At 35.7% G+C, this 27093-nt stretch overlaps 1 protein-coding gene across 2 annotated transcripts in view; it reads right to left on the bottom strand.

Moving 5' to 3' along the window:
• Positions 1-1270: 1270 nt before the first annotated feature.
• Positions 1271-27093, bottom strand: part of LOC142341654 (E3 ubiquitin-protein ligase RNF10-like) — a 323897-nt gene continuing 298074 nt past the window's right edge. Inside the window, exons 7-13 of one of the 2 annotated variants that reach the window (XM_075392772.1) lie at positions 22817-23110; positions 16939-17134; positions 15594-15769; positions 14616-14757; positions 10019-10275; positions 2260-2449; positions 1271-1816 (exon numbers count right to left, since the gene is read on the bottom strand). In XM_075392772.1, coding sequence (XP_075248887.1) covers positions 1746-1816; positions 2260-2449; positions 10019-10275; positions 14616-14757; positions 15594-15769; positions 16939-17134; positions 22817-23110 — 1326 coding nt within the window. In that variant the 3' untranslated portion in view covers positions 1271-1745. The remainder of the gene's footprint in view (positions 1817-2259; positions 2450-10018; positions 10276-14615; positions 14758-15593; positions 15770-16938; positions 17135-22816; positions 23111-27093) is intronic. The other variant, XM_075392773.1, reaches the window with a different exon arrangement.

Here is a 27093-nt window from a genome sequence, read left to right as displayed (position 1 = left end):
CCGTCCAACATCTGAAACAAAAGCTACACTACAGGTGATTCCTTTCCGCCCACAATGGCTCGTATATAAGCGAAACTTTCTTTCAGAGACGGAAAGAGGTAGCAACTGAAGAAAGTTTCAGAAAACCTTTATCTCTCAAAATCATAACTCAAAATATAACTCAAGCTGGAAAAGTCACTGAAGAAGTCAAAGAACGTCCTAGAACAACAGCGCAAAAATTGTCCATCAAACAATGTTGCTTAAAGAGACACACGCTTACAATAACTGCTTCAAACTTCGCTCGGTAGCAATTAAAAATTTTAAAATAAATTGTTTAACATACCCGGCAGATTGCCGGAAAATAGCCGCCGTTGATTCCCATAACTCTATTGGGATTGAAAGAAAAGAAAATAATGAAAAAATTGATTTCCGTACAAAGTATTTTTATGTGAGATTTATTTTGATGTCATTTCGTAGTTAACATACTCCCTTCACTCAGTGAGAGGCTACAGGGACTAGTATCAATACCAATAAGCATTATAGATAGTAACTAAAACTTCTATTTCTGACTTTCAATTTTTTTATACTGACTCTCTTCAATTTGAATTGCTTTGCTGAGCAGCTGCTGTTTAAAACGACATTGAGCAGAATGACAGATAAAAACTAGCCTAGAGAAGTCAAAATTTCACAAAAAAAATTGAAAAAGCGGCAAAATATGTAAAGTGAAAAAAAGTTCGACGAAGTAAAAAAAACAGCAGGACAAGTCCTGACGTACAATTCAAAGAATTTTCATTGACTAAAGAGAAAACTAGACCTAAAACGGGCTATGAATGAATTGGGAAAACCATTTAGAAAAAAATCCAATCCAAAAAAATAAAAAAAAACAGTAAAAATCGAAGTGAAATTGCCGCATGTGAACAAAAAACCGCTAGCGAGAACGCGAATTTTTCTTCAAACACCGTTTTCTCACTCTACTTTAAATTTAGAGCGAAAAAATTTCACGCCACAAAACCTCTCGCTTTTTCGCTTCACTTCCTGTTTCGGCGTGACCAAAATCACTACTCCAATTTGACTTCAAAAATCATAAAAATATGTGAACAGATCTTAGAAAAAAGAGAACGCCCCAATACAATTCAAATTCTTTGAATCGTAAAAAAATAGGAGCGCTGTAATAGCCGGCTGAGAAGATGAGGGCGGCTATTAAAATCTATCAATTCTTAAGGTTCGTTCGGTTTTGAATTCCGGTGAAAATCACTTGCAATCAAAACTCCTGTCTTTTCTTAGAAAAACGACAGGTAGTCAAGTTAAATTAATTAGTCAGTATTGAAGTAAACAGAATTGAGTAGAGCAAATACATCTTTTCTGTACGGCAGAAATTACAATCTCACAGAACTTACAAAGACAATTCACCGATAGCTCTATATGACAAAAATATTGAAACAATCCAGTCCAAAACTAAACATTCAATTTTATTTTATTTTTAAATTGCTTCCAGTAATTCATGTTAAAAAGTTGCAGTTGTTTTTAAATACGACACTCTCAGAAACGTATTTGGATGAAATAATTTCGTATAGCAGAAAATTTATGATAAATGTATAGTAGTAAGCAATTTTCTCAATTGTTTTTCCAAACAATTTAATAGTGGTGCAAAATAATACCACCCTCGTTGAAAGGTCTTCTTGAGATGGTCTTCAGCATCGGTTAGACTGAAGCTAAGAAAGCTCAATGTTTTCTATTCACGGTTGTATGTTTTCAGTTTTAGTCCTTCAATTGAAGTTATTGCTGCTGTTATTGTTACTGCTTCCTTTTCGTTTTTTCTTTCCTTTGTCTTTTCCAGCTGAAACAAGTGGTTGCTTTTCCACACAAAAATCATCATTCAATGTCTGTCTATCTACGCAAATATCTGAAGTTTGTTCTTAAACCAACCTACCCCGCTGAGGCATGCAATTATGGTTTTCTCGCCACAATTTGTGTACTAGTTTTGCCACTAAACAGATTTCATAGATCTTTGAATTAATCATGGATTTAGAAAAACAACAAATCTACTCAACAATTTCAGAAATGTTTTTCTAAGCTTCCAAAAACTTCTCGAATATAAAATTCATTCTGTTAACGATAACATATCAACTACTTTCAATAATGTTATCTAGATAAGATATTTAACCTAATTAAGAGCTTTGCCTGTCATTGCAATTAAACTTTTGAGTGCTCTGCGGTTTAAAATCAGTAGCTTTCCAACAATGAAATCAGGTTATTCGAATAAGGAGTTCCAAGGAGTACCTTGTTTGAACAATGCCTGCTGGAAGGCCATGCTAAAGGCATCGTTGTGAGACGGAGGCGCGAGCAGTTCGGGTCCCGCTTCGGACAAATTGTGGATATCTGCTCCAGCTACCACATCTATTCCAGCACCATCCACAGCAAACAGGAGCGCCTCTCTATGATCCGATTCCTGTTCCATCGCCTCCATCCTCTGATAAAACATGGATGGCAATAAACGAACAAGATATTCCCAACAAGTAATGACGATTGTTAGAGAGCAGTTAATTAGATATCTGTGATCAAGGGGAGAACAAATACGTTTTAGTTAAGCAATAAGTTCCTGCGTAATTTCTACCGTATTGTACATATCCCACATTTATTTCAATTTTATTAATATTCAAATTTTTCGGAAAAGTCATTCACTACTTATTGCGCTCGCAATGATAATTGTAGCCTAGATTGCAAGAAAACAACCGAATTGTAGATCTACAGTCTCAAAAAGGGTAATAAAATACAGACCGAAAAAGAAATTTCTTCTTATTAATGATTGTTGAGATGCTATATGTTGATTAGGAATCTGTACACTTATTGCTGCTTCGATTAACTGCCCTCAAATAACATTCAATTAGAGTGACACACTCAGTTGACCTTATCTTCTTGAAAATTTGTAAGTGTGAGGTAAGTCACGTGCGACCAAAAATTTAATCACGCGAAAGAACAAAAAAAACTTGCTCCATAGAGTAAAAATGACGTCACGCATGCAATTCAGTCGAAATTGCATGAATGAACCAGATAATGACGTCATAATGAACGGCCGTAGAATTTTTTACGAAATAAAAAACAGCACAACAAGTCCTGATTTACAACCCGAATAAACAAATGAAAAACCTGACCTCAGCCTTCGCAGAAGAACACTACCAAAACAAACAAGAAATTATACTGAGAAGAATAAAGAACACCCTTTATATTTTGAAAACAGTTCCATGAACATCAGTGACGTTCAAAACATTAAAAAACCAGTATTTAGACAATAAACAACTGTCTAAGAGGAGGCACATAACAAATTCAGATGATTAATCAAGTGGTAACAAAACTAAAAACAAATGCTGGCAACAATAAACACCCAAAGAGATCTGGATCTGGTTTTTAAAGGGAATATTTTTAAAAGCAAAACATTAGCTATAAACAGGTACCATACACAATATCGCCTCAAGTAGGAGAAAGAACGAGATCTGTAAATATTGAGGCTAAGAGACCAGAAACCAAAAAGATTAACACGCACGTGATAACTTCTATTATAAAAAAACGTCTCACGATAATTACAATTATTAGCTACTAGCTTTTATTGAAAAGTTGCTAGTTTGCGATAAGAATATCTTTAAAATCAATCCTTTAGCTCTAAAAACTACGCAGTAACCAATCTTCAAGCCCCCAAAAAAATTTCGTTTGCCCCTAAAGTTCAAAAACTGACAATAACTATCAAAACTTTAAAAAAAGACAAACCACTTTTTGGGTGTTCAATTTTGATTCACCAAACCAAATATATGGTTCAAAGAAGTACATAAAACTAAGTGTCGTAAACGACGTTTGGAAATTGTGTGCCAAACGTCAATTTAACGCCCATCTAGCATAAAAATCGAAAAATTACAAGTGAAAATCGAACCTTTTGGGCTCCGAAACTAAAAAAGTGACCCTTTTCACCTTCATACCAGGCCGTCCCAGCAACTTCAGCACTCTTAGCACTAAAGTGAGTTAAGTGCCTCGAATAAAACTTATTGCACACTGTTCTTTACCTTTCTATCCCGTTAAAAGCTTAAAGTCATGGAAAATGGGTGAACATATATTAAAAAGTATCGAACCGAAGTAGACATCTAATTAAGTCCGCACCAAACAGTAAACAAAAGCAACCTCCTACTTGATTAACTTAATCCCTTTAAAATAAAATAGAAGTAAAAATAACATGAGAAAAGCTAAATCTGATAATAAAAACAGATTCAATATCCGAATATTAACAAAAATTTTCGGAACAGTTTGTGGAAAAGTCGGTATTGTTTGCGAGATAAATACCTTCAAATTCATTTCACCGTCTCTAAATTTGACATAAAATTTTTTTGATAAGGTTCGTGATAGAAATATCTTTAGAACTATTCCTTAGGCTCTAAAACCTACGCAGTAATGAATCTTCAAGCCCCTAAAAAGATTCATTCGCCCCCTAAAGTTCAAAAAAATGACAAAAAACTTTCAATCAACTAACAAAAACCACATTTTGGGTGTCCAAGTTTGCTTTACCAAAACATATATAATTTAAAAAGAAATTACAGGTCGTAAAACACGTTTGGTAATTATGCACCTCAACTCAATTTAGCACCAATCTAACATAAAACTCAAAAAAAATGTGAAAAATTGAACCATTTTGGGCTCAAGAACTTTCAAAACGGACCTTTCAAATACTTCAGAATCCTTAGCACTTGAAAAACTAAAGTCAGCTTGGGGCCTCTAATGAAATTCAATGCCCACTGGGCTTCACCAGTCTGTCCTATTTGATAGCGTAAAGTCATGGAAAAATTTGTGAATGCATCTTTAAAAAAAGAAGTGCCAAAACGAAGTAGATATCCACTTAGGCCCACGCCAAATACTAAACAAGATTAACCTTCAACTTAACGTAATCATTTTAAAATAAAAACGATGTAACAAAAAGCATGAGAAAAGCTAAATCTGATCTGAATATTCTTCACAAGTTATGACTCCGAAGCAACCATTGGTGGAACAAATACTTTCAAATACTTACTATTATTGACTACCAACTCGAAAAAGCGATAGAACGCGTACATACAGAAAACCGGAGAACTGTAAAGTAAAAACTAAATACACTAATTTAAAGTTCACTGCAAAATGCGAACTCCGTATTTTCTGACAATTGTTTCCAAACAGCCCTTTAAAAAATCCTTCTCAATCGGTGATCCACCTTGTTACCCTCTGAGAAAAACTAAACATTTAAAAACGGGAAAGCACAAAAAACCTCAAAAAATTAAAGATGTCTACCATTTCAGTAAACATAGCCTGCAGTCTGCCGAAATAGACTTGCCTACCGTATAATACAGACAGAAACAGACGTAAGCTGAAAAAGTTATCGACACCGCACTAAAATCTATGAAGAAAATAATCAAAGATAAATAAGGGTGTTTAAAATTCACTCTGTAGAAGAATTTTTATAAAGGACCTCTATAGCACATATGAGTTCCTTTGACCTTTAACTAACTCCAAGAGAGTGAGAAATGACTTCACGCGAGCAAATGCCGTTAGTGAGGGGAGACAGTAATTCAGAAAATTTTCAATTTGCTGTTAACAAATGTAAAACTAAGAAAGCGTCAAATGAAAAGCTTTAAAACCGTTTAGAAAAGCTGTAAAAGTGCGAACGGCCCGAACTACTCCGTTTTATTGAATAAAACACAGCTCAAAATTAGCATCAATCAAATCGAAAGATCACCGAAACCAATAAAACAGCTGAGTTGATTTTCGAAAAGCTCCCCAGAGGCTATGAAAAATTAGACAAGAAATACTAAAAAAGCGTCCAACAGGACAGAATATTTTAAAATGGCATCTTAAAGACTATTACTTAAAAATTGAAAAACTGCAAGAAATTGGCAACGTTTTGAGATTCTCAAAGTTTTAAATGGCTCAATTTTAAGTGCATTTTTTTAAACATAGCTGGCAGATTGCCATAAAATAGATGTCATAGCCTCGCATATCTAGTTTCAAAAATACATTAAAGGAAACATAGCCGGCAGATTGCCGGAAAATAGCCGCTGTTGACGCGCTAGAAGCACATCGGGATTGAAACAGAAAAAGAAAGAAGATTGAAATTCAAAAATTGTTCTGATTCAGTGTGCAGTTTCAGTTAGATTCTAAAACTACACTTACTTCAGCTTATAAACTGAAGGGTATTAAGCTTAATACTAATATCAGCAAGCAATAGCTCTAATAAACTTTGATAACCTAATGCACTGTGAATTAATGACCGGGCTTTATTGGTTTATCCCGCTTCTTTTGATTTTGCACTTTTGACTTTCACAGTATTCACCACATTGTGTAATTCAATGCGTGAAAGAACTTGAAATCCATTCAGTTGAAACAGTGAGTGAGGTAAGTCAGAAGGCAAACGTGAAAATCGTGATTTGTGTAAAACGAAAAACGTGATCAAAAGGTAAAGCGAATTTTAAAAAAATGAGAGCGCTTAAATAATAGCCGTTTGAGAGGCTGACGGCGGCTATTAAACAGACCAAAAAAAAGTTTCTTTTAAATGCTGAGATGTTACATTTTGATTAAGATTCTGTTCAACTTATTGCTGCCACTAAGAAAGAAAAATGAAGTCACGCACGCAACTAAGTTGAAATTGTACGAACGAACGAACAAAAAGCACTTTTTGTTGAAATGATTCTGACGTCATATGGTCGTAACAAAAATCCTGTTGATGAAATAAAAAATTAGCATAATTATAGCAGGACAAGTCCTGAATTACAATCTACGGAATTGATTGAGCTTTGACCTGACAATTAAGTGCGCCGCGTTAGAAGTCCAATGAGAACGATTAGTCTGGACACCATTGAGATTCAGCGATTATGCCACAAAAACCACACAAACAAGCTAGACTAAAAATAAATTATTTTTTTGAAAAGAAATGGTCGAAATCACACAACGACTTCCTTGAACTCAAGCCACTAATTATATTCACTTTTTTTTTCATTAGCAACCGATTAAACCTGTCATTATTGGGGTTAAGTGATAAGACAGCAATAAGTGCAATCAATACTAGCAAACCTCAAAAATTCACTAAAGTTTTTAAAAACGGGCAGCGTATAAGTCAAAGAAAGCAATAGCTATGAGCTGAAATGATTTTTGCAAAAATCAAAGCCTTCTTAGAAACCAATGAAACCTGCCAATAATAAAACTAAGATATAATATCACATAGTTGTCAACAAAATCTCACAAAACTCAAAAATTCAATAATATTTCTTGAAAACAATTATTGTCAAAGTCATAGAAGGCATCAGCTTTAAACATAAACAATTAAATCGACTAAACTAACCCCTATTAGCAAGTTATGAGGCCTGTCCTTAATGAGAATAAACGATAAGACAACAAAAAACACAAACATAGCTGGCAGATTGCCAGAAAACAGCCGCAATAGCTTTGTATATCTGCAGTCTCAAAAAAAGTAAAAAGACAGACCAAAAAAATCGTCTTTTCATTGAAGGCTGATATGTTATATTTGATTAAAAATCCGTATAAGTTCTTGCTATTAGCTGCTCTCAAAAAACCTTCATTTAGAGTGAAACACACCCATTTGCCCTTAACTCTTTGAAATAAAGTAAATCAAAGTCAATTTCAAAGTGAGGAAGTCAATTTCGAGAGTGAGGTAACTCATGTGTGACCAAAAATTTAATCGCGCGAATGAACAAAAAACTCGCTTGTCTAAGAGCGAAAAATGACGTCACGCAAGCACTTCAGTTGAAATTGCATGAACGAAAGAACAAAAAGCAGATTTGAAGTGGTTGTGAGGTCATAAGGTCGTAACAAAAATCGCGACAAATAAAAAAACCAAGAGAAGGCCAATAATAGCTCCAGCTATCGCTGTGCGGCTATTTAAAAAACTCAAAAATTAACTCGTAATTTTTGAGAAAAAGCAGTGTCAAAGTCATGAAAACTAATAAGCTATTAACTCGGGCCATTATTTGGTTCTTCTGCACCTCATTATCAACCAAAGACCTGTCACAGAAACAATTTTTAAAAGTGCGCAAAACCAAAAATTTATATTTTATCACAAAGCGTCAAAGTCATAAGAAGTTTCAGCTGCCCCTTGATAAATTTCAGCAATTGCAACTAGGTGTCATTAGAACACATATGTATCATACTAAAAGCCCTCAAGCAAAAGAAACACTGAAACAGACGTCCAATTGACGCACGTGAGAAAAAATCACTCTCACGAACCGAAAAATTGTTCAAATACCAATTTCTGACTCCACTTCAAAGATAGATTGAAAAAATTTCAAACCTCAAACTTGCTCTATTTTTCGCTCCTTTTACTACTTCAGCGAGACTAAAATCACCACTACAATTTGACTTCTCACTGACTTGAAAAAGAAGAAAAAAGTAAACAGATCTTTAAAAAAGACAGTAGACCAACAAAATACAAATATTTTGGATTGTAACGAAAGAAGGCCAATAATAGCGTCACCTATCGCTTCGCGGCTACCAACACAAATAATATCACAACTAAACAAAATGACAACCAAAATTTTTTTGAGCATTAGGCGGCTATTCAATCCCCAATGAATCCAATGAAACAAACAATACGCAAAAAATGCTCAAGTAACAATAAAAAACACGAAATGGCCAAAAAACCTCTAAATTAAAACATACCCAGCAGATTGCCGGAAAATAGCCGCCGTTGATTCCCATAGCTCTATTGGGATTTAAAGAAAAGAAAATATCAACAAAAATTGACTTTTGTACAAAAACATTTTTAAGTGAGATTTATTTTGATGTCATTTCGTAGTTTAACATACTTCTGTCTCTCAGTGAGAGGCTACAGGGTCTAGTAAGAATACCAATAAGCATTATAGATAGTAACTAAAACTTATGAGAACAAATTTCAAGTACAGGGCATCTAAAAATGGGCTTTATGGGTTTATCCCGTTTCTATTTCTGACTTTGATTTATACTGACTCTCTTCATTTTGAATTGCTTTGCTGACCAGCTGATGTTAAAAGGACTTTGAGCAGAATGACAGAAGAGTGAAACTAGCCTAGAGAAGTCAAAAAGATTTCACGCAAAATGTCGAAAAAGCGGAAAAAAGGTAAAGCGAAAAAAAAGTTCGACGAAGTAAAAAAACATAGCCGGACAAGTCCTGACGTACAATTTAAAGAAATTTCATTGACTAAACAAAAAACTAGACCTAGATCGGACAGATTCTCGCGAAACAATAGGCAAGTCATAATGGGCTAAGAAATTTGTCTAAAAAAACACGAAAAACTGCAAAAAATTAAGAAAATAGTCCCAATTTTAGCCATTTTTTTGTCACATTTCTCAACAAAAAAATGATTCATATCCACAAAAATCGTAACCAATTGTTATCTAAATTTTGCTCAAGTAGAAGGGGTCTTTTCAATACCCATTTGAGCCAGTAAAACAAAACAATCTTCAAAAAAACGCGAAAATGAGCCCGAAAATCAGCAAAATACATGAAAAACCTCTGAATTAGCATAAAATTCATATGAATTTCCAGAAACCGTCAAACCACTACCAAAACCAGCCTAAAATTAAAACAAAATATTAACCAAATCTCTTAACCAAAAAATGAAAAAAAATGCTTTAAAAGGCCGCACGTGAACAAAAAATTTTCGCTCGCTTAGAGAAAATTTTTTCACACATCAATTTCTCGCTCTCTCAAAAACAGCTGTATGAACAAAAACCACTCTCTTTTCGCTCCGCTCTTCACTTTTGTTCAGCGCCAAAATCACTCCAAATTTTTTCACGCGTTTCATTTCCCGCTTCAAAAATCACTCCAATAAAATTGATTTTAAAAAAGGACTTCTCCAATACACCTCTTCGAGTTGTAAAAATAGATCACCCTTACTCCTCTTCAAGTCGTCAAAAGACAGAGCACCAATACAATTCAAATTCATTCTATGAATTTTAAAAACAAAGAGAAGGTCAATAATAACCACATATATCGCGTTGCTATTATTAGTAAATAGAACCGTTGCGTTTAACGACTAACCTGCGCATAAGTCATTTGCGATCCTTGTGAAGACTCATTTGACCACGATGTGACACTTCCTTTCCTACCCCCACCTACTGCCCATGCACCAGATGGTCCAGATGTGCTAGACCTGCCAGGAGTAGCCCCACTCGGTGGACTAGCACAAGTTGTGAGCAGCACATCAGCAAAACTGGTGAACTGTGCACCCGACAATGACGTGTCCTCGTATATCTCAACCGGTTCACTGCTTTCCCAGGTATCCATTACCGATTGCCCTGCAATAAATTTTAAACGTAATATATCAAAAGCGCAGACGATAGAGTTTGAAACTAGTGAGCTGAAAGGCTCTAAGAGCACTTAATACCACTGGGCACTACCTATTTATCCCGTTTTTGAAGACGAAAAGTCAAATGGGTCAGACAAAAACCGGTCAAGCGAAAAATCGCATAAAAAAGACCAGGACTGATATAATTGCTACAAACTTCGTTTGAGAGCAATTAAAAACCATTCCATTACCCCTAAAAACTGCAGTAACCTATTATCAAACCCTAGAGGAGTTTCCTTGGCCCTTGAGGCTGAAGAAACCTAAAAATGAAAAAAAAACTTTCAAAAAACTTTTCAAAATTGCTAAAATTTGCGATATTAAAATATTGAAAACCATTCCATTACCACTAAAAACTATGCAGTAACCTATTATCAAAACCTATCGGAGGTTCCTTGACACCTAGGGCTGAAAAATTCAAAAGATGACAAACATTCACAAAACTTAAAAATTTGAAAAATTAGTATAAATTTGCGTGTTTATGTTTGGAGTACTAAAACATATAGCCCTTAAAATGGCCCTAAAAAGTAATTGTGTCTTGCAAAAGACCTTTATCAATTTTAGAAACCTCAATTTTAGAATGGACCAACAAAACATTCGAAAATTGACGAAAAAAAACACGAAAAATCGCAACATTTTTGGCTCAAAAGCTTCTAAAGATGACCCTTCAACCTTGAATTACGTCCTTCCCAGTAGCTTCACCACTCTAAGCACTTGCTGAGCTTTACCTGTTTATCCCGCTTTGAAAGCTGAAAGTCATGAAAAAAGGTGTGAAAACATCTTACAACATAGCCGGCAGATTGCCGGAATAGCTGCGAAAGAATAGACCTGCGTGCCATATAATAGAGATAGAAACAGATACAGATCTAAATTGAAAAATCGACGCCACTAAAAAAAAACTAGGTACAAAACATTCAGCGATAAATTAATAAAGCTTGTTTAAAATCATTCCGCAGCAGCCTCTTATCAGGGACCTTTACTGCACATATGAGTTCCTTTGACCTTGAACAAATTCAAATTAAACTTAAGTTTTAAAGTGCAAAAGTCATTTTATTCAGAGGTAAGTCGCGTATGATCAAAATCTAATCACGCAAACAACAGAAAAACTTTTGCTAAAGCGAGTGAGAAATGACGTCAAGCGCGCAAATGCCGTTAGTGAGAGGAAGAAGTCATTCAGAAAATTTGACTTTTTCAGCTTTGCTGTGTGAACAAATGTAAAACGAAAAAAGAGCGTCAGACGACGAAACAAAATACATAGCAGGACAAGTCCTGACGTACAATTCAAAGAATTTTCATTGACTAAACAAAAAATATAGACCTCGAATGAACTTTGAATGGATTGGTAAAACCATTAAGAAAAAAATCCTTTTCAAAAAAGCGAAAAAACAGTAAAAACCAAAGTAAAATTGCCGCATCTTAAAAAAAACATAGCCGGAAGAATTCCAGAAACGACTCGAAGTGAAAATCCAATTAACGCCATCTAACTACTCACTAAACAAAACGTGCCTTCACTAATTTGATTATCTTGAAACAAAACCATGAAAGAAAAAAGAAAAAAACAATAAAATCAAATCTGTTAAAACAAGATAAAAATCTGATCAAACTTTGTTATTAATTGAGATCGCGAAAAAAACTATCTCTGCCAAAATAACTTCATCAAAACAACTAGTACTTAAAAAACACTTATGTGAATTTTGAAAAAATAATTTAGGCTAAATTATGAAAAAAAGCTCTTAAAAACAACGTTCACTGAAAAACTGAAAAAGTTGCTAAATTTTTTAATATTTCAAAAGCATACAAATCCAAAGATAAAATCCCGAGAGTCAATAGGGTATCCAGAGGCTCGCAAAACAATAGGCAAGTCATAATAGGCTAAGAAACTTTGCTAAAAAACAGAAAAAAAAACGAAAAACCGCAAAAAATTAAAATAGTTCCAATTTTTGCCATTTTTTGTCATATTTCTTAACAAAAAAATGATTCTTGCCCACAAAACTGTAACCAATTGTTATCATACAGTTGCTCAAGTGGAAGAGGTTGCTTCAATACCCATTGGAGCCAGTAAAACAAAATCGCCAAAAAAAAACGCTAAAATTATCCGGAAAATCAGCAAAATACATTAAAAACCTCCAAATTATCATAAAATTCATATGAATTTCTAAAAACCTTCAAACCACTACCGAAACCAGCCTAGAATTAAAACAAAATCATAACCAAACCTCTTAACCAAAATAAATAAAAAACTGCTTCAAAATGCCGCACGTGAACAAAAAAATTTCGCTCACTTAGAGAAAATTTTTTCACACATCAATTTCTCGCTCTCTCAAAAACAGCGGTATGAACAAAAACCACTCTCTTTTCGCTCTGCTCTTCACTTTTATTCAGCACCAAAATCACTCCAAATTTTTTCACGCGTTTCATTTCCCGCTTCAAAAATCACTCCAATAAAATTGATTAAAAAAGGACTTCTCCAATACTCCTCTTCGAGTCGTAAAAAAGACAGCGCCCCAATACAATTCAAATTCTTCAAATTGTAAAAAGCCAAGAGCACCGCAATATAGCTACGCTCAGCTTACAGCTTTGCAGTTATAAAAAAAAGACGGAAGAATGCAACTGAAAGTGAGCAACTCGGCAAATTTCAGAAGACGGAACATATTCGGGAGCATTATAATGTATCGGCAATCCTAATTCTGACTTACTTATCTTGCTTCTTTAATTGCGCCTTTATTAGCGTTGCTACCAGTTAAAAGTGACGTAAAATAGAACAATGTTTGCGCAGAGAATTAATGAAAATTATCACACGGTTATTATCGCCACCGAGAAGTTATCAAACTCCGAGGCGAAGCCGAGGTGTTATGATAACTTCGAGGGCGATAACCGTGTGATAATTTTTTTTAATCAACACCTGCTGCGATCATTTCAATATTGAACAAAGTTTCATTGGTTTCTCATTTTTATTTTTGTGGACAATTACACATTCAAAGGTAAGTGATATTTCTTTGGATCTGTTATTCGTTTTGCCCTCATGCACCCCACCCCCCTCCCCTCTCCCACACACAAAGACACACACCCACACACACACACACAACACACACGCACGCGCACACACAAACACACACACGCACACACACAAACAAACACGCACAGAGAGAGACACACGCACGCTCGAGCACGCACACACGTACACATGCATCCAAGTGCATACGCACACGCACGCGCGCACACACACACACACACGCACGCACACACACACACACACACTTACACACACAAACACACACTTACAAACACAGACACACGCGCACGTTCACGCACGCACACACGTACACACGCACACAAACACAGACATACACACGCACACACACACTTACACACACACGCACACACTTACACACACACAGACACACACGCGCACGCTCACGCACTCACACGCGTACGCACCCACACACACACACACACACACACAAACAAACTCACACACACACACACACACGCACGCACACATACACCCAAACACACACGCACACACACACACACTTACACACCACACACTCACCAGCACACCACACTTACACACATCACACACACACCACACAAACACACCCAAATACACACTTACACGCACACACGCACGCATACACACACACACACACACCACAGATAACACACTCACCGGCACACCACACACACACACACCACACTCACACACATCACCCACACCACACAAACACCACACACACACACCACACACGCACACACCGCACATACGCCACCCACACAACACACACCACATACACCACACACGTTTTTTTTTAGACTACAAGTTTATCAAACTGTTTCCATCATTAGACTACGAGTTTCTCACACTCTTTTCTCGCCACTGTTTACTTAGTAACAGTGGCGAGAAAAGAGTGTGAGAAACTCGTAGTCTAATGCTGAAGTGTTTTTCCAGTGTCGATCGGGCATTAAAATTTATTACACTGGCAGTTTATTTAACTGCTGTTATCGCAACAGGTGTTGATTAGAAGTAATACAACTGCATGCTGAACAGGACTTAAAACTAATGCATTTACAAACAAAATTTTAAATCACAATTTTTCAAGATTCCTAAAACTGTATATTGATCTAGTTCCTTGGGTCATTTTATACAGTATAAATGGCACAGGCGAATCGTAAAACAATTTGTTGTCCAATTAAACACTAAGATATTTTACTTCAATGGTGATCATTCAGTTATCAAATGGAATTTGCTTTTGCGTATCGGTTCTCCATAAAAATGCAAACTGAGAAACTTACTTGGTTTCATCATATTCTTCTTTGATATTACCCCAGTCGTTCTCTGTTGCTTCTCTGATTGATTGCCTACTATCTCTTCACTGTTCTCATCTTCAGGCACCCCCGATGCTAGCGAAACGGACGGGAAATTCTCTTCACTTGCCTAAAAGAACAGTGATAGCAAATTTATTTGTTGGGCAAACATAGCCCTCATTTTATATTGATTTCAATGATATATTGATTCTTCAAAAATAGAGTGGTAAAAGAAAATCGGATCTTTTTCGTTTGTGCCCCCTCAGTACGTTATGCTCGCCTTAGTTACAGAGCACGCGTCAATGCATGGTAAATCATTATGCAAAAATCTGGCACTTGCGTTTGGGGGATGTAAATAATATGCACCCACTAAGCTTTGGGGGGGGGGGGCAAAAGCTGAAAAGAGCCAGAAAATCAAATGCATTGGTTGACAACACATGGAACATAAACAGACTTATGTCGGAAGAATCGCTCTCGAACGACAGACGGGTGAAAAACATTTGACCACACCGGGATTCGAGCAATTGACCTCCGGATCCCTAGCCAGAAGCACTGCCGACTCGGCTCTCTGGCCCTTTTTGCTGCTATGCTGCAACCGCTTTTATATTAGCAACAAGCTTTCCTTCGGAGTGAGAGCAATGGAGATCACTCAAAAATAAAGAACGAAAGCGTGAAAAAGTCACTTTCGAATTCAAAGAATGTTCTAGAAAAGCGCAAAAACGGTCAAGCGAACAATACTGTTAATTGCGCAAATGAAAGGAGTCAGCTAAAAATCATGCTTAGCGGTCGACGCATCTCAGTTTTGAACTCAGTTACCAAAAAAAATCAACACAATGAGATTGTCAAATTCTGCTTACAAACATTTTCAACGTTCTTTGAGACAATAACCCCCGAACCCATGACTTCTATCCCCGATCCCATAATATGGATCCAATAAGTTCAAGATGCTGTCAAGTAAAAACTAACCTTGAGTTGCTCGATCATATTGAAGTCATCTTCGTCATCTCCCTGCTCAAAGGACACCTGAGAGGGATAGCAACCAGGGTAAAGTTTTCTCTCCATCTCTCGATTGATTCTCCTCTCTCGCTTCCGCTCCTCCTTTCTCTTCTTGTCTTTCTCCTCTTTGCGCACTCGGATCTCATCTTAAACGACCCATTTGAAAAATTAGAATAACTATTACCGCCAATACACGTTTAACACACTTTTGTTTCAACAGCTTTTGTTATGCAAAATCCAATAATGCGGAGACAAATAAATCGCTTTTCACTCTCAAACCGAGCAAAACTGGATGGAATAGCAATCCGCACATCGAAACCTGAAATTGACTAGTCAAAAGCTGGAGATTCAATTTGCAAAACACGGAACAATCACTCATTACATTTGTGAATTTCATTTGAAAGGAATTTCTCAATTTGTGGTGACTTGGGGGGTGGGGGTAACTGAAGGGGGTCAAACTTTTAAGACTAAGAACCGGTTTTCGCACCCTGAAATTGTCTCCTAAACTGTTTCGGTGAAGAGCATACTTAGAGCATACTAATAAGGCGTTTATCCCGTTTTTGAGGACGAAAAGTCAAATGGGTCAGACGAAAAACCGGTCAGATGAAGACAAGCAAAAAAAATCGCATAAAAAGACCCCACGACTAATATAACTGCTACAAACTTTGTTTGAAAAGCAATTAAGACTCAATGCAAATTGTTGAAAAAAAGGGGGGAAATTTGATAGATCGTAGCCGCGTATTAAAGCTGCTACGATATCCTGGCATATATAGCAGCGCTATCGTCTTGCGTCTCTAAAATTGATAGAAACAGCTACAGAATGGGGAAAAAATAGCGATAAACTGATAATAATGATTGTTCAACTTCATTTTGCTGAAAATTTTTGAAAACGAACAAAAAAAACAAATTAATTAGTCCAGACATTAATTTTACTCACCTTCGTTGTGTCAAAACGCCGCCTGAATAAATAGTACTTCCGTTAAAAAAAAACTCAAGAAAACCAATACCCCTCTTCGAGTCGCAAAAACGAAGATAAAGCCAATAATAGCTCGCTATCGCAGCCTTAACGAAAATAATGACCCGAGAAGCTGATTGTCCAGCTCAAATTCAGAAATGCAACGATGTTAAACAAAACTATGCCATTGAAAACAGTCACACCAGAATAGCTGCACTCGATTCGTTTTGCAGCCTTCAAAAGTTCTTAACAGATCTGCGATCAACTAGACACATCAAAGTCACTCATTGGAGAAACTACTGCAGCATATTTCGAGAGGCTTTTTAGAGCTTGAGAAATTGGTGAACATAAATCTCACACCTGCAAAGTATTTGAGAGTCTGCCTGGACAAGACAGGAGGCCTGAGATCCAGCTCCGCAAAAGTGACGACAGTCGCTAGGGGCAAATGTGCCAAAAAACGGTAGCTGTTGCGGAAAGATTCGTCAACTCGCACCTCACAAAGGTCAACAATCTGCCCACTGATACTGACTGGACAGTTCTCCAAGGAACCGTACTCCTGCAATATGCAAATTTGGATTAACATAATCAAATAACGTCAAAGTAACTACTTTCACAGGACAAACTGTGCGGGTGAGGGGGGGGGGGGGGGGGTTAAGCACAGAGGCTTTAGCTTTAAATGATGAATTAAATAGTACGAATTGACAACTGAAACGATTTGAATACAAGAGACGTAAAACTAAATTCGGTTAAACTTTGATCTGTATTTTAATAGATAATCTCTGCCAATGAGCTCACACAGTCGGTTTTCGACAAACCGAAGTGATTGATAGGGTTGACAGAAATACACAGCTGTCAAACTTAAAAGTCACTAAATAACCAGTCAGATGAAACATCAACCACGAACATTAACAGGACTAGAAACAAACCCGGCAAATAGCCACCATTGATTCCCATAACCCCAGTTGGGATTGAAAGAACAGAAAAAAAAGTGAAATTGATTGTGGCACATTACGAGCCATTTCGATTTGATTTCGTAGTTAGGTATACTCTTGTTACTCAATGAGAGGATACAATGATTGGTATCAGTACCACCATACATTATACCTGACAAAGTTCAAATAACGGGCATCTGAAACTGGGCCTTATGCGTTTATCCCGTTTCTATTTTCGATTTCATTTTAGAATATGGACTCTGTTCATTTTAGGCGGCTATGCTGAGCATCTACTGTTTAAAAGCATATTAAGCAGAAGGGTCGAAGAATGAAAGCAGCCGGGTCACGTCAACAAATTCACGCAAAATGTCGAACAAGCTGCGAACCAAGGTAAAGCAAAGCAGACAAAGTAAAAAACAAAGAAAAATTCCGGAAACGACTCGAAGAGTTGTCTCTGCCAATATTACTGCCCCTTCAATGAACTGATACCTAGCAAACCAACGGAAAAAAATTTTAAAATATGCTCAAAAAATAGCCTTTCGCAACTAAACTAAAATCAGAAAAACTCAATTACTTCTTTCTATAATAAAATTGCACCTCTAAACGAAGAAATTTCATTCATGCAAATGAAAACATTGAAAATCTCACGCAACAATATGCAAGCCATCACGGGCTAATAGGTTTGTCTTTTTAAAAAAGATATTGAAAAATTACAAGAAATTTGTTACAAGATTCCTCACTTATGATAGTCGTAATAAAAAACAGTTTTATATACCAAAAATGTATTGAATTGGTACCTAAAATTTTCTTTATCTTTGTGCAAAGGGCTTAGTTTAATTCTCAATGAAGGATAACAATTGCAAATTGGAATTTTTAAATCCAAATTCCCAAAACAATAACTAGGCATAAAAATTGCCCAAAAAAGTCGAAAAGCAGAAGACACTTTAAATTAGAATAAAACTCATAATTCACCCATTAAATTCAACAAACGCTATCAAACCAGGCCAACAATTATCACAAAAGCCAATTCAAACACCTTAAGCCAAGAAATGTTAAAAAAAACTGCTGGAAAAATCCGCGTGGCAACAAAAAATCAACTCACCTACAGAAAGTTTTTCACACCTCAATTTCTCTCTCTCTCTCTCTCTCTCTCTCTTTCTCTCTCGAAAATAGAGCTGGGAACGTAACCGGAAAAATAATTCGAAGTTATCTTCGTCGAAAAAACTCCTTCAGATACCTAGTATTTACTGGATGAAAGCACATAAAACAATCCCAAGTCAAAAAAACTAGCTAAAAAGTAAAAATTAATCTACAAAATAGGAAAATCTTAATTTTCATTTAGAATTAGTACACATACAAAAATAAACATTGCTTCATGCAATTATTCTAAACAAAAGCCCAGCACCAATAATCTTAAAAGTTTACTTTCGAAAAAAAAACTAAGAATTGAGAAAAATTCTCAATTAGCCAAATTCCTTGAATAAAAAGCCGTGCACAACCAGAAATCATTAAATCGTTTGATCCGTAAAATAACAAGGAGGCTCGGTAATGTGCGTTTGCACATAATGTTCCGACCCAGCTCATCCACATTCTTGCCTTAATTGGCTACCAAAAGAGGAAGAGATAGAAAACTTTTGAAACCAAACGCATCTTTTAAAAACCGCTAATGAAATAAAATAATGCCACAGTAGAGGGCGGATGAAAATTGATGTTAATTGGACTGCTAGAAAAAAACAAAAAAAAATTGAAATAACATACATTAATTACGACCAATAACTCGATGTCTATAGTTTGAAAAAATAACAAAAGCAAATTCGCGTAAGAGAAAACGTAAAAACAAATTTACCTATACTTCATTAAAAAACATATGCGACCTGTCCTCAATGCGACTTAAAAGCTGTCAAAACCATAAGTTTGTCACTAAGAACATTAAAATGTTCAATTGCGGAATTTTTCAAAGCCAATGGGACCATTCATTAACGTTATAACTTAAAAGAGAAATCCTATAAAAAGTACAAAATAATAAAGATAAGCAACATTTTATGAAATGTCGTAGTAACAAAGCCGAGAAACAAATGGTTGAAAATGAATCCGTTGAAAAGATTAAAATATAGCTCACTGGAAAAGGGTTATGACCGGTCTTTACAGAGATTAAGCTAGACAAATTAGAGATTAGAAGCCAATTGCGTCTGTTGATAATGAGACTAAATAACAAGCTCCAGACTAACAACAAATACAGGCAAAATTAGCTTCAAAAAGCTAAGTTCAAAGCTAAAATAGTGCGAAAATTCAAAAAGTCACCGACAATTTCTCAAAAAACAAATATATTCAAAGTCATAAACGACGCTAGATAAAAGTTGAAAGCATTTTCTAGGTCAGTTATTCCTCTTAAAGAAGCCAATTGGATCTTTGATTGTGGAGACTAAGTCATTGGACTACAAAAAAGGATAAGAAACTGAAGCAACACAAGAAAACCACAAAACTTTTCGAAAACTTTTGGTCAAAGTCCTAAAAACCGTGATCTCTCTGAAACCATAAAATATGTTCGTTGGGTCTGATTTTTTCTAACTATTAACTGTCAAAAAATAAAACCTGCCGAAAAATGAACCCTGTTTAAAATTCTTGCCAGTAATCAACATAAAAAACTACAAATGTGGAAATATGTTGCAAAAGGCCACGAACACTTAAAATCTAAAAAATTTTATATTGTAAGGATCAATGGTGAGATGAATATCAGCCTTTATATTTCTGTACGTCTAAGAAATCACTTAATTGTTTAAATGGTTGTAAAAAACATCAATTTTTAAACAAAAACTTTTCAGTATATCAAAACTAATGCATTTTGTATAATTATCGAGTTAATATTTGCAAAAAACTTGCAAAATTACAATTCCAGAAGCTCTTAAAGCCAGCGGGAGTACAACAAACTCTCTTCTAACGAGCTTACGAAGAATATGACAGCAGTTTTTAGGTTATCATCTTCCAGAAAATTTAAAGAAAGTTGGCTAAAAACGCGTATTTGGTCATTTTTGACAAACAAAAATTCTGAATTTTTAAAAATTTAGCATATATTCCAGCCAAAAATTCGGATCAAACAGCTTAGCAACCCTGCTCTATCTTTAAAGATAAAATCATTAACACTACCATTAAAACTTTTTACATATTTTAGAAAAATGAGAAAAAATTGGGACAAAAATCACGGAATATTTGAACGAAAGCAACGTAATTAGGCCGAATGTTCACAAAATTTAAAATCTCGATAACTTCTTTAAAAGGCGTAATTAAAAATATTTTCAATTCAATATTCTACACTGGATGGGCTTTCTAAAGATACTACTCAGAGCTACGATAATTATATCGGTTAGCCAAAAATGACTGAACAAAAAAAAGCCATTTCAGTATATAGTTCCATCCCCCAATAGAATGGGTTGGAACAAAATGTGTTCCAGAAATAGGAAATTTTGCTTCACTCACCTATCAATGCAATGAAATTATAAAATAAAAAATCGTAAACTGGTTGAAACCTTAAAACTAGCGTAAACATCGTTTTTAGTTACAAGGAAACGTCCTACAGAGAATTTGAAATTCAATGCTTTAATCTAAAATAGCCGTTTAGATAAATTTGAAAGAAAACAAACACTTTGAAACAGCCGCATTTGAACTAAAAATTCGATTCCTTGTCAAAAAAATTTCCATGCATACATTTCTCGCTGGTCCAAAAGATGAAAAAACATAGCCGGCAGAATGCCGGAAAATAGCCGCGATAGACGCGTGTGGCCTACCATGAATTGAAAAAACTAAAGAAATAAGATAGACAGATCGACCACCCGCTTATAATAGACCACTAGACTTTTTGGGTTAGATTTGGCCTTTCATTTTTATGAGACACATTTGCTTTACAAGGAAAAAGCCTTTATAGAGCTTTTTAAAAATTAATATTCGATATTAAAACTCAAGAATCTAATACTCAGGAATTAGGGTACTTAAGTTTGGCACTACTTAGATGCACACTATTGACTTTTAATTAGTAAATTTTCATAAAATTTAAAGTTCCATAAGTGAGTTCAGAAATCATTTTTTGAGTGAGAAAGTCACGCAATTGACCTAAAAGCAGAAATGACGTCACGAACACAAACTTTAAATGCAGAGCAGCAGAAGTCACTGAAGTCATTGAAAAAGTCTATTCCAAGAAGTCAGGGTAAGCCGACACAAAATTCTGTTAGACGGTAAAAAAAATAGGAGCGCAATAATAGCCGCCTGGAATTGCTGACGCGGCTATTAAAAACCACCATCTTTCCCCAAGTTTCCGGATTTTTTGCTCGCTCACTTATTTCAAAACAGCCGGAAACAACTCGACGGCGTGTGCTCCAAATATTTAGACTCTAAAACAACTAAAATCTCATGGCAGTAAGCGTCAAAGCAGAGAATACAACAATCTTAACTCAGATAACAAAAACAAACCGATTAACGTCGGACAAATTGCTCTCGAACGTTAGGAGGGACAATTTCATTAAGGGGCAGTAGCTCAGATAAATGCTTTGGGCGAAAACGTCCCACCACTGCGGCACTTCAACCCCAGACTTCTGGAGGCCCCGACAGACGCATTAGCCACTCGGCCATCGGGTCCTTGTTATTTCCGCTGCTACAATTTATTTTAATTTTAGCAAAAAAACGTTAGAGAAGAGTCAGAGCAATGAGATCCCTCAAAAAAGAAGAGGACAAGCGTGAAAAAGTCATTTGAGATGTCAAAGAATGCTCTAGAAAAGCGAAAAATGGTCAAGTAAAAAATTTGCATAAAAAAACCAACACGTTCACTAATAGCTTCAAACTTTGTTCGAGAGCAATCAAATAATCGGCCAAAAAATAACCAAAGAATTAACAAAACTCATTTAAGCTTTAAACTTTTACAATCTCTTTTCGCTCCACTCCCTAATTTTGTTCCACTCAAACCACTCCAACTTTTTCTACTTGTTTCATTTCCTGCTTCAAAAATCTTTCCAATAAAACTGCTTAATATTTTGATTAATGAAACTGATTTACACTTTGTAAATATCCCCCTTCCAGTCGAAAAAAACTGAAAACCATAACACCTTTTCGAGTCAAAAAAAGACACTTCTCCAATACTCCTCTTCGAGTGGTAATATAAAGTAAGCGCCGCAATAGTATCCCGATGAATAAGATGAGAGCTGCTATTGCTGAGTGCCTTACTATCAGCCCAATCCAATCTCATTTAGTTTAGAAATACCGCACTTAAAAATTCTCTGCTAATGGGCGAAAAATCAATAGGATAAACTTGATGGTTTTACCTTGAGTAAGCATTTAGCCGTGAAAGCATTTGCAAATATCATCTGACCATCTTCACTTTGATAGAAGAGATACTTCTCACATATACCAATAGCTGCGCCAGTCCCACATGTGGTCACGGAATTGTTTGCCCACTTCGAGGACGCCTTACTAGGAGGCAAAGGGTTCAAAGGCACCTCTTCTTCGTCTTCAATCTCTGTGCTAGGGTTTCTTTGTTTCTCCAGTTTTGACCGCAAATCTACAATTGTCTGCTTTGTTTTGGATATTGCCATGTCGATAAATTTTACCTCGTCCGCCTTAAAACAGATTTCAGATTCGATAAATTTTCCTTTAGGAATGACACAAAAGCCAATTTAGTTGAATTGATTTCTATATTGTATATAAAGTAATTGAGCACGCAACATACACCCAAAGTCTTGTCATTGTCATAGTTTGTCATAGAACAAAATTCATTTCACTGGTGATTCTATAGAAAGTGAAAAAAGTTGATACGTTAGTACCACGTTAAAATATTTGGATCTTTTGCGTTCGTGGCTCTGTGCGTATGAATTTAGCCGACTACCGTCAGATGAATAGGTGCTCTCAAAGGATAGGGATAGGGGGAGGGGGGGGGCGGGGGTCAAATTTGAGTAAAGGTGGGGGTTCAAGATCACCCTTTCAAACATGAAAATCCACCTCCTCAAGAGTTCTTCGTTAGCGTTTCTGAACCGTGAACTTAGAGCTCATTAAGGCTTTAAAAGAGCTGCTCGTGGAATTACTACCCTCGGTCTTAAACAGTTTCTCCCGTTTTTGAAGACGGAAAGTCAATTTAAATCACTCAGGCTTAAAGAACGTTCGAGAATGCTTTCCAAAAGGCCAAGAGAAAACCGCAGAAAACATAGGTGGCAGATTGTCAGAAAATAGCCGCAATAGCTTTGTAGATCTGCAGTCTAAAAAAAGCAGTAAAAAAAGACAGACCAAAAAAATTAGTCTTTTCATTGAAGGCTGAGATGTTAAATTTTGATTAAGAATCTGTATAAGTTATTGCTGCTTCTATTAGCTGCTCTCAAATAACCTTCATTTAGAGTAACACACACCCATTTGACATTATCTCTTAGAATTAAAGTAAAAAAAAGTCAATTTCAAAGTGAGGAAGTCATTTTTGAGAGTGAGGTGAGTCAAGTGTGACCAAAAATTTAATCACAAGAATGAACAAAAAACTCACTCCACTAAGAGCAAAAAATGACGTCACACACGCATTTCCGTTTAAATTGCATGAACGAATGAAAAAAAGCAGATTTGAAGTTGTTGGGACGTCATATGGTCATAACAAGAATCGCGACGAAATAAAAAAAAACATAGCCGGAAGAATTCCGGAAGCGACTCGAAGCTTCAAAACTTCAAAAAGAAGCTGAAGCCATTTCCTTTTGTATTAAACCATTAACTCCCGAGGTCTGATCTAAAAATTGGTGAAACTTAAACCACTGTCACTAAGAGAAAAAAGCAGCAAAATTTTATATCATTGAAAGTTTCGTAACGTTAAAAAACTCCGAAATAAGGATGGTCAAAAAACTCATAGGCTGAAAAAGCTCATAGGGCTATCAATTGTCCTCAGATAAAATATGATTATAATCTGAAAAAGATCGTGAAAAGCAAACGGCAGATAAAAAAAATTAGAATCTACGTTAAATATTGCAAAAGTGCTCAAATTTAAGACAAGGGGATCCATTACAATTAGAATTCTAATCACTGCAATTAAGACAAAAGCAACACTTACTTCTTTCTTGTTGTATATATGCTAGACAACATGATTTCATCCTTTTTCAAAAAATAAATTAATCATAGAAGAGACATAAGCAACAGAATAATATTCATAGACAAAAAATCCATTTAAAACAATACCAAGCTCGGAAGAAATTTTCGATGAATAATAACAAGTTAAAATGTCGGGAAATGCTTTCCAGCAAACTCCCAGTATTGCCTTTATGTGAGTTTTCTACCGCTAAAATAAAGAGCATACAGTTAAAGCCATCAGAAACTTTTTAAGATTGAGAGAAATCACGGACCAAAAAACTATCCGTGCAATTCAATAAACAAAATTAAACAAACATTACAAGAAAGTCTTTTTTTGTTTTAAAAAGAATAGCCTTTTCAAACATAGTGGGCGCAAAAACGTGATCATAAAGAAGCTTTACATCATGGGAATTAGACAGCAGAGATTAAATGTGTAGAAAAGTAACAATGTGTAGAAAGAGTCAAAAGACATCACAAGATAATGGCAAAATCTCGTTATTATTAAAGTCTTTCCAACTAAGACTTTCAATTGATTGAAAAACGGAAAAAAATTATCAATCTTCAACAACTAACACACTATTCTTGTTAGAAAAGCATATATCAAAGCCTGTAACAAAAAAAATGTACAACGTAACAAACTTCACGGCAAATGCACGCAAAAAATTCATCAAAGTATTCCAAAAACAAATGTCAAAACCAACAAAACCATTAGCAGTAAACTGACCTCATTTGCCTCATAGGAAAGCAAGACCTGTCAACAATGAGACAAAAAGGACCTTACGACAAAAAAAACTATAAAACAAGCAAATTTTAAAAGAGTGAATTGTTGTCAGACATCAAAGGGGGGTTGCACTAGGGCTGGGGGATTTATGGGGGCAACGGTGGGGTGGGGGTTGTCGCACCCCTGAACTATGTGCTGATTTCTGTATTTGTGTGTGTGTGTTTTGTGTATGGGGGGTGGGAGGATAGAAGGTATGGTGGGCTCAAATTCTAAGAATCACACCATCACCATAAGTATACGTGACCAAAACAGCTTCTGTTAATCGCTTACCTGGAGACCACTGAGCTGAAATGCTCTAAGTGCACTTAATGCCCGCTGGGCGCTACCTGTTTATCCCGTTTTTGAGGAAGAAAAGTCAAATGGGTCAAACACAAAATCAGTCAAGCAAAAAACTGCAAAAAAAAGATCAGGTGACTATTATATGCTACTATAAAGTTGTTGCTTGTGATCAAAATTTGATCTCAAAAGCCGAAAATTTGTTTTAACACCAGTATCTCTCGCCAACTTTGAAACAGTATGAAAACTCAGAACACATAACTTTTTGCGTTTTGTTTTTTTTTACTATTCCAGCGTGATTAAGATATAACAATTCCAAAAGAAAAGAATTCCCATTGAGAAAAAAATTGAAAAAAATGTGAACAGAACTTATGAAAAAATGCACCAATCTAATTAAAGTTCTCTGATTGATAACAACTGCATTAACAACTGGTCTTTCCAACTAAGACTTTCAATTGATTGAAAAACGGAAATAATGAATCTTCAACAACTAACACACTATCCTTGTTAGAAAAGCATATATCAAAGCCTGTAACAAAAAAAAAACAATGTACAACGTAACAAACTTCACGGCAACTGCACGCAAAAAATTCATCAAAGTATTCCAAAAACAAATATCAAAACCAACAAAACCATTAGCAGTAAACTGACCTCATTTGCCTCATAGGACAGCAAGACCTGTCAAAAATGAGACAAAAGGACCTTATGACAAAACTATAAAACAATCAAATTTAAAAAGAGTGAATTGTTGTCAGATATCATAGTGGGGTTGCACTAGGGCTGGGGGATTTATGGGGGCAACGGTGGGGTGCGGGTTGTCGCACCCCTGAACTATGTGCTGATTTCTGTATTTGTGTGTGTGTTTTGTGTATGGGGGGTGGGAGGATAGAAGGTATGGTGGGCTCAAATTCTAAGAATCACACCATTACCATGAGTATACGTGACCAAAACAGTTTGTTAATCGCTTACCTGGAGACCACTGAGCTGAAATGCTCTAAGTGCACTTAATGCCCGCTGAACGCTACCTGTTTATCCCGTTTTTGAGGAAGAAAAGTCAAATGGATCAAACACAAAATCAGTCAAGCAAAACACTGCAAAAAAAAGATCAGGTGACTATTATATGCTACTATTAAGTTGTTGCTTGTGATCAAAATTTGATCTCAAAAGCCGAAAATTTGTTTTAACACCAGTATCTCTCTCCAACTTTGAAACAGTATGAAAACTCAAAACACATAACTTTTTGCGTTTTGTTTTTTTTACTATTCCAGCGTGATTAAGATAAAACAATTCCAAAAGAAAAGAATTCCCATTGAGAAAAAAATTGAAAAAAATGTGAACAGAACTTATGAAAAAATGCACCAATCTAATTAAAGTACTCTGATTGGTAACAACTGCATTAACAATTGGTCTTTCCAACTAAGACTTTCAATTGATTGAAAAACGGAAATA

This window comes from Convolutriloba macropyga, chromosome 6 (genome assembly GCF_964194025.1).
Source record: "Convolutriloba macropyga chromosome 6, txConMacr16.3, whole genome shotgun sequence".
NCBI lineage: Eukaryota > Metazoa > Xenacoelomorpha > Acoela > Convolutidae > Convolutriloba > Convolutriloba macropyga.
The sequence above is the reverse complement of the archived record's forward strand: the minus strand, read 5'-3'. Positions and strand labels throughout refer to the sequence as shown.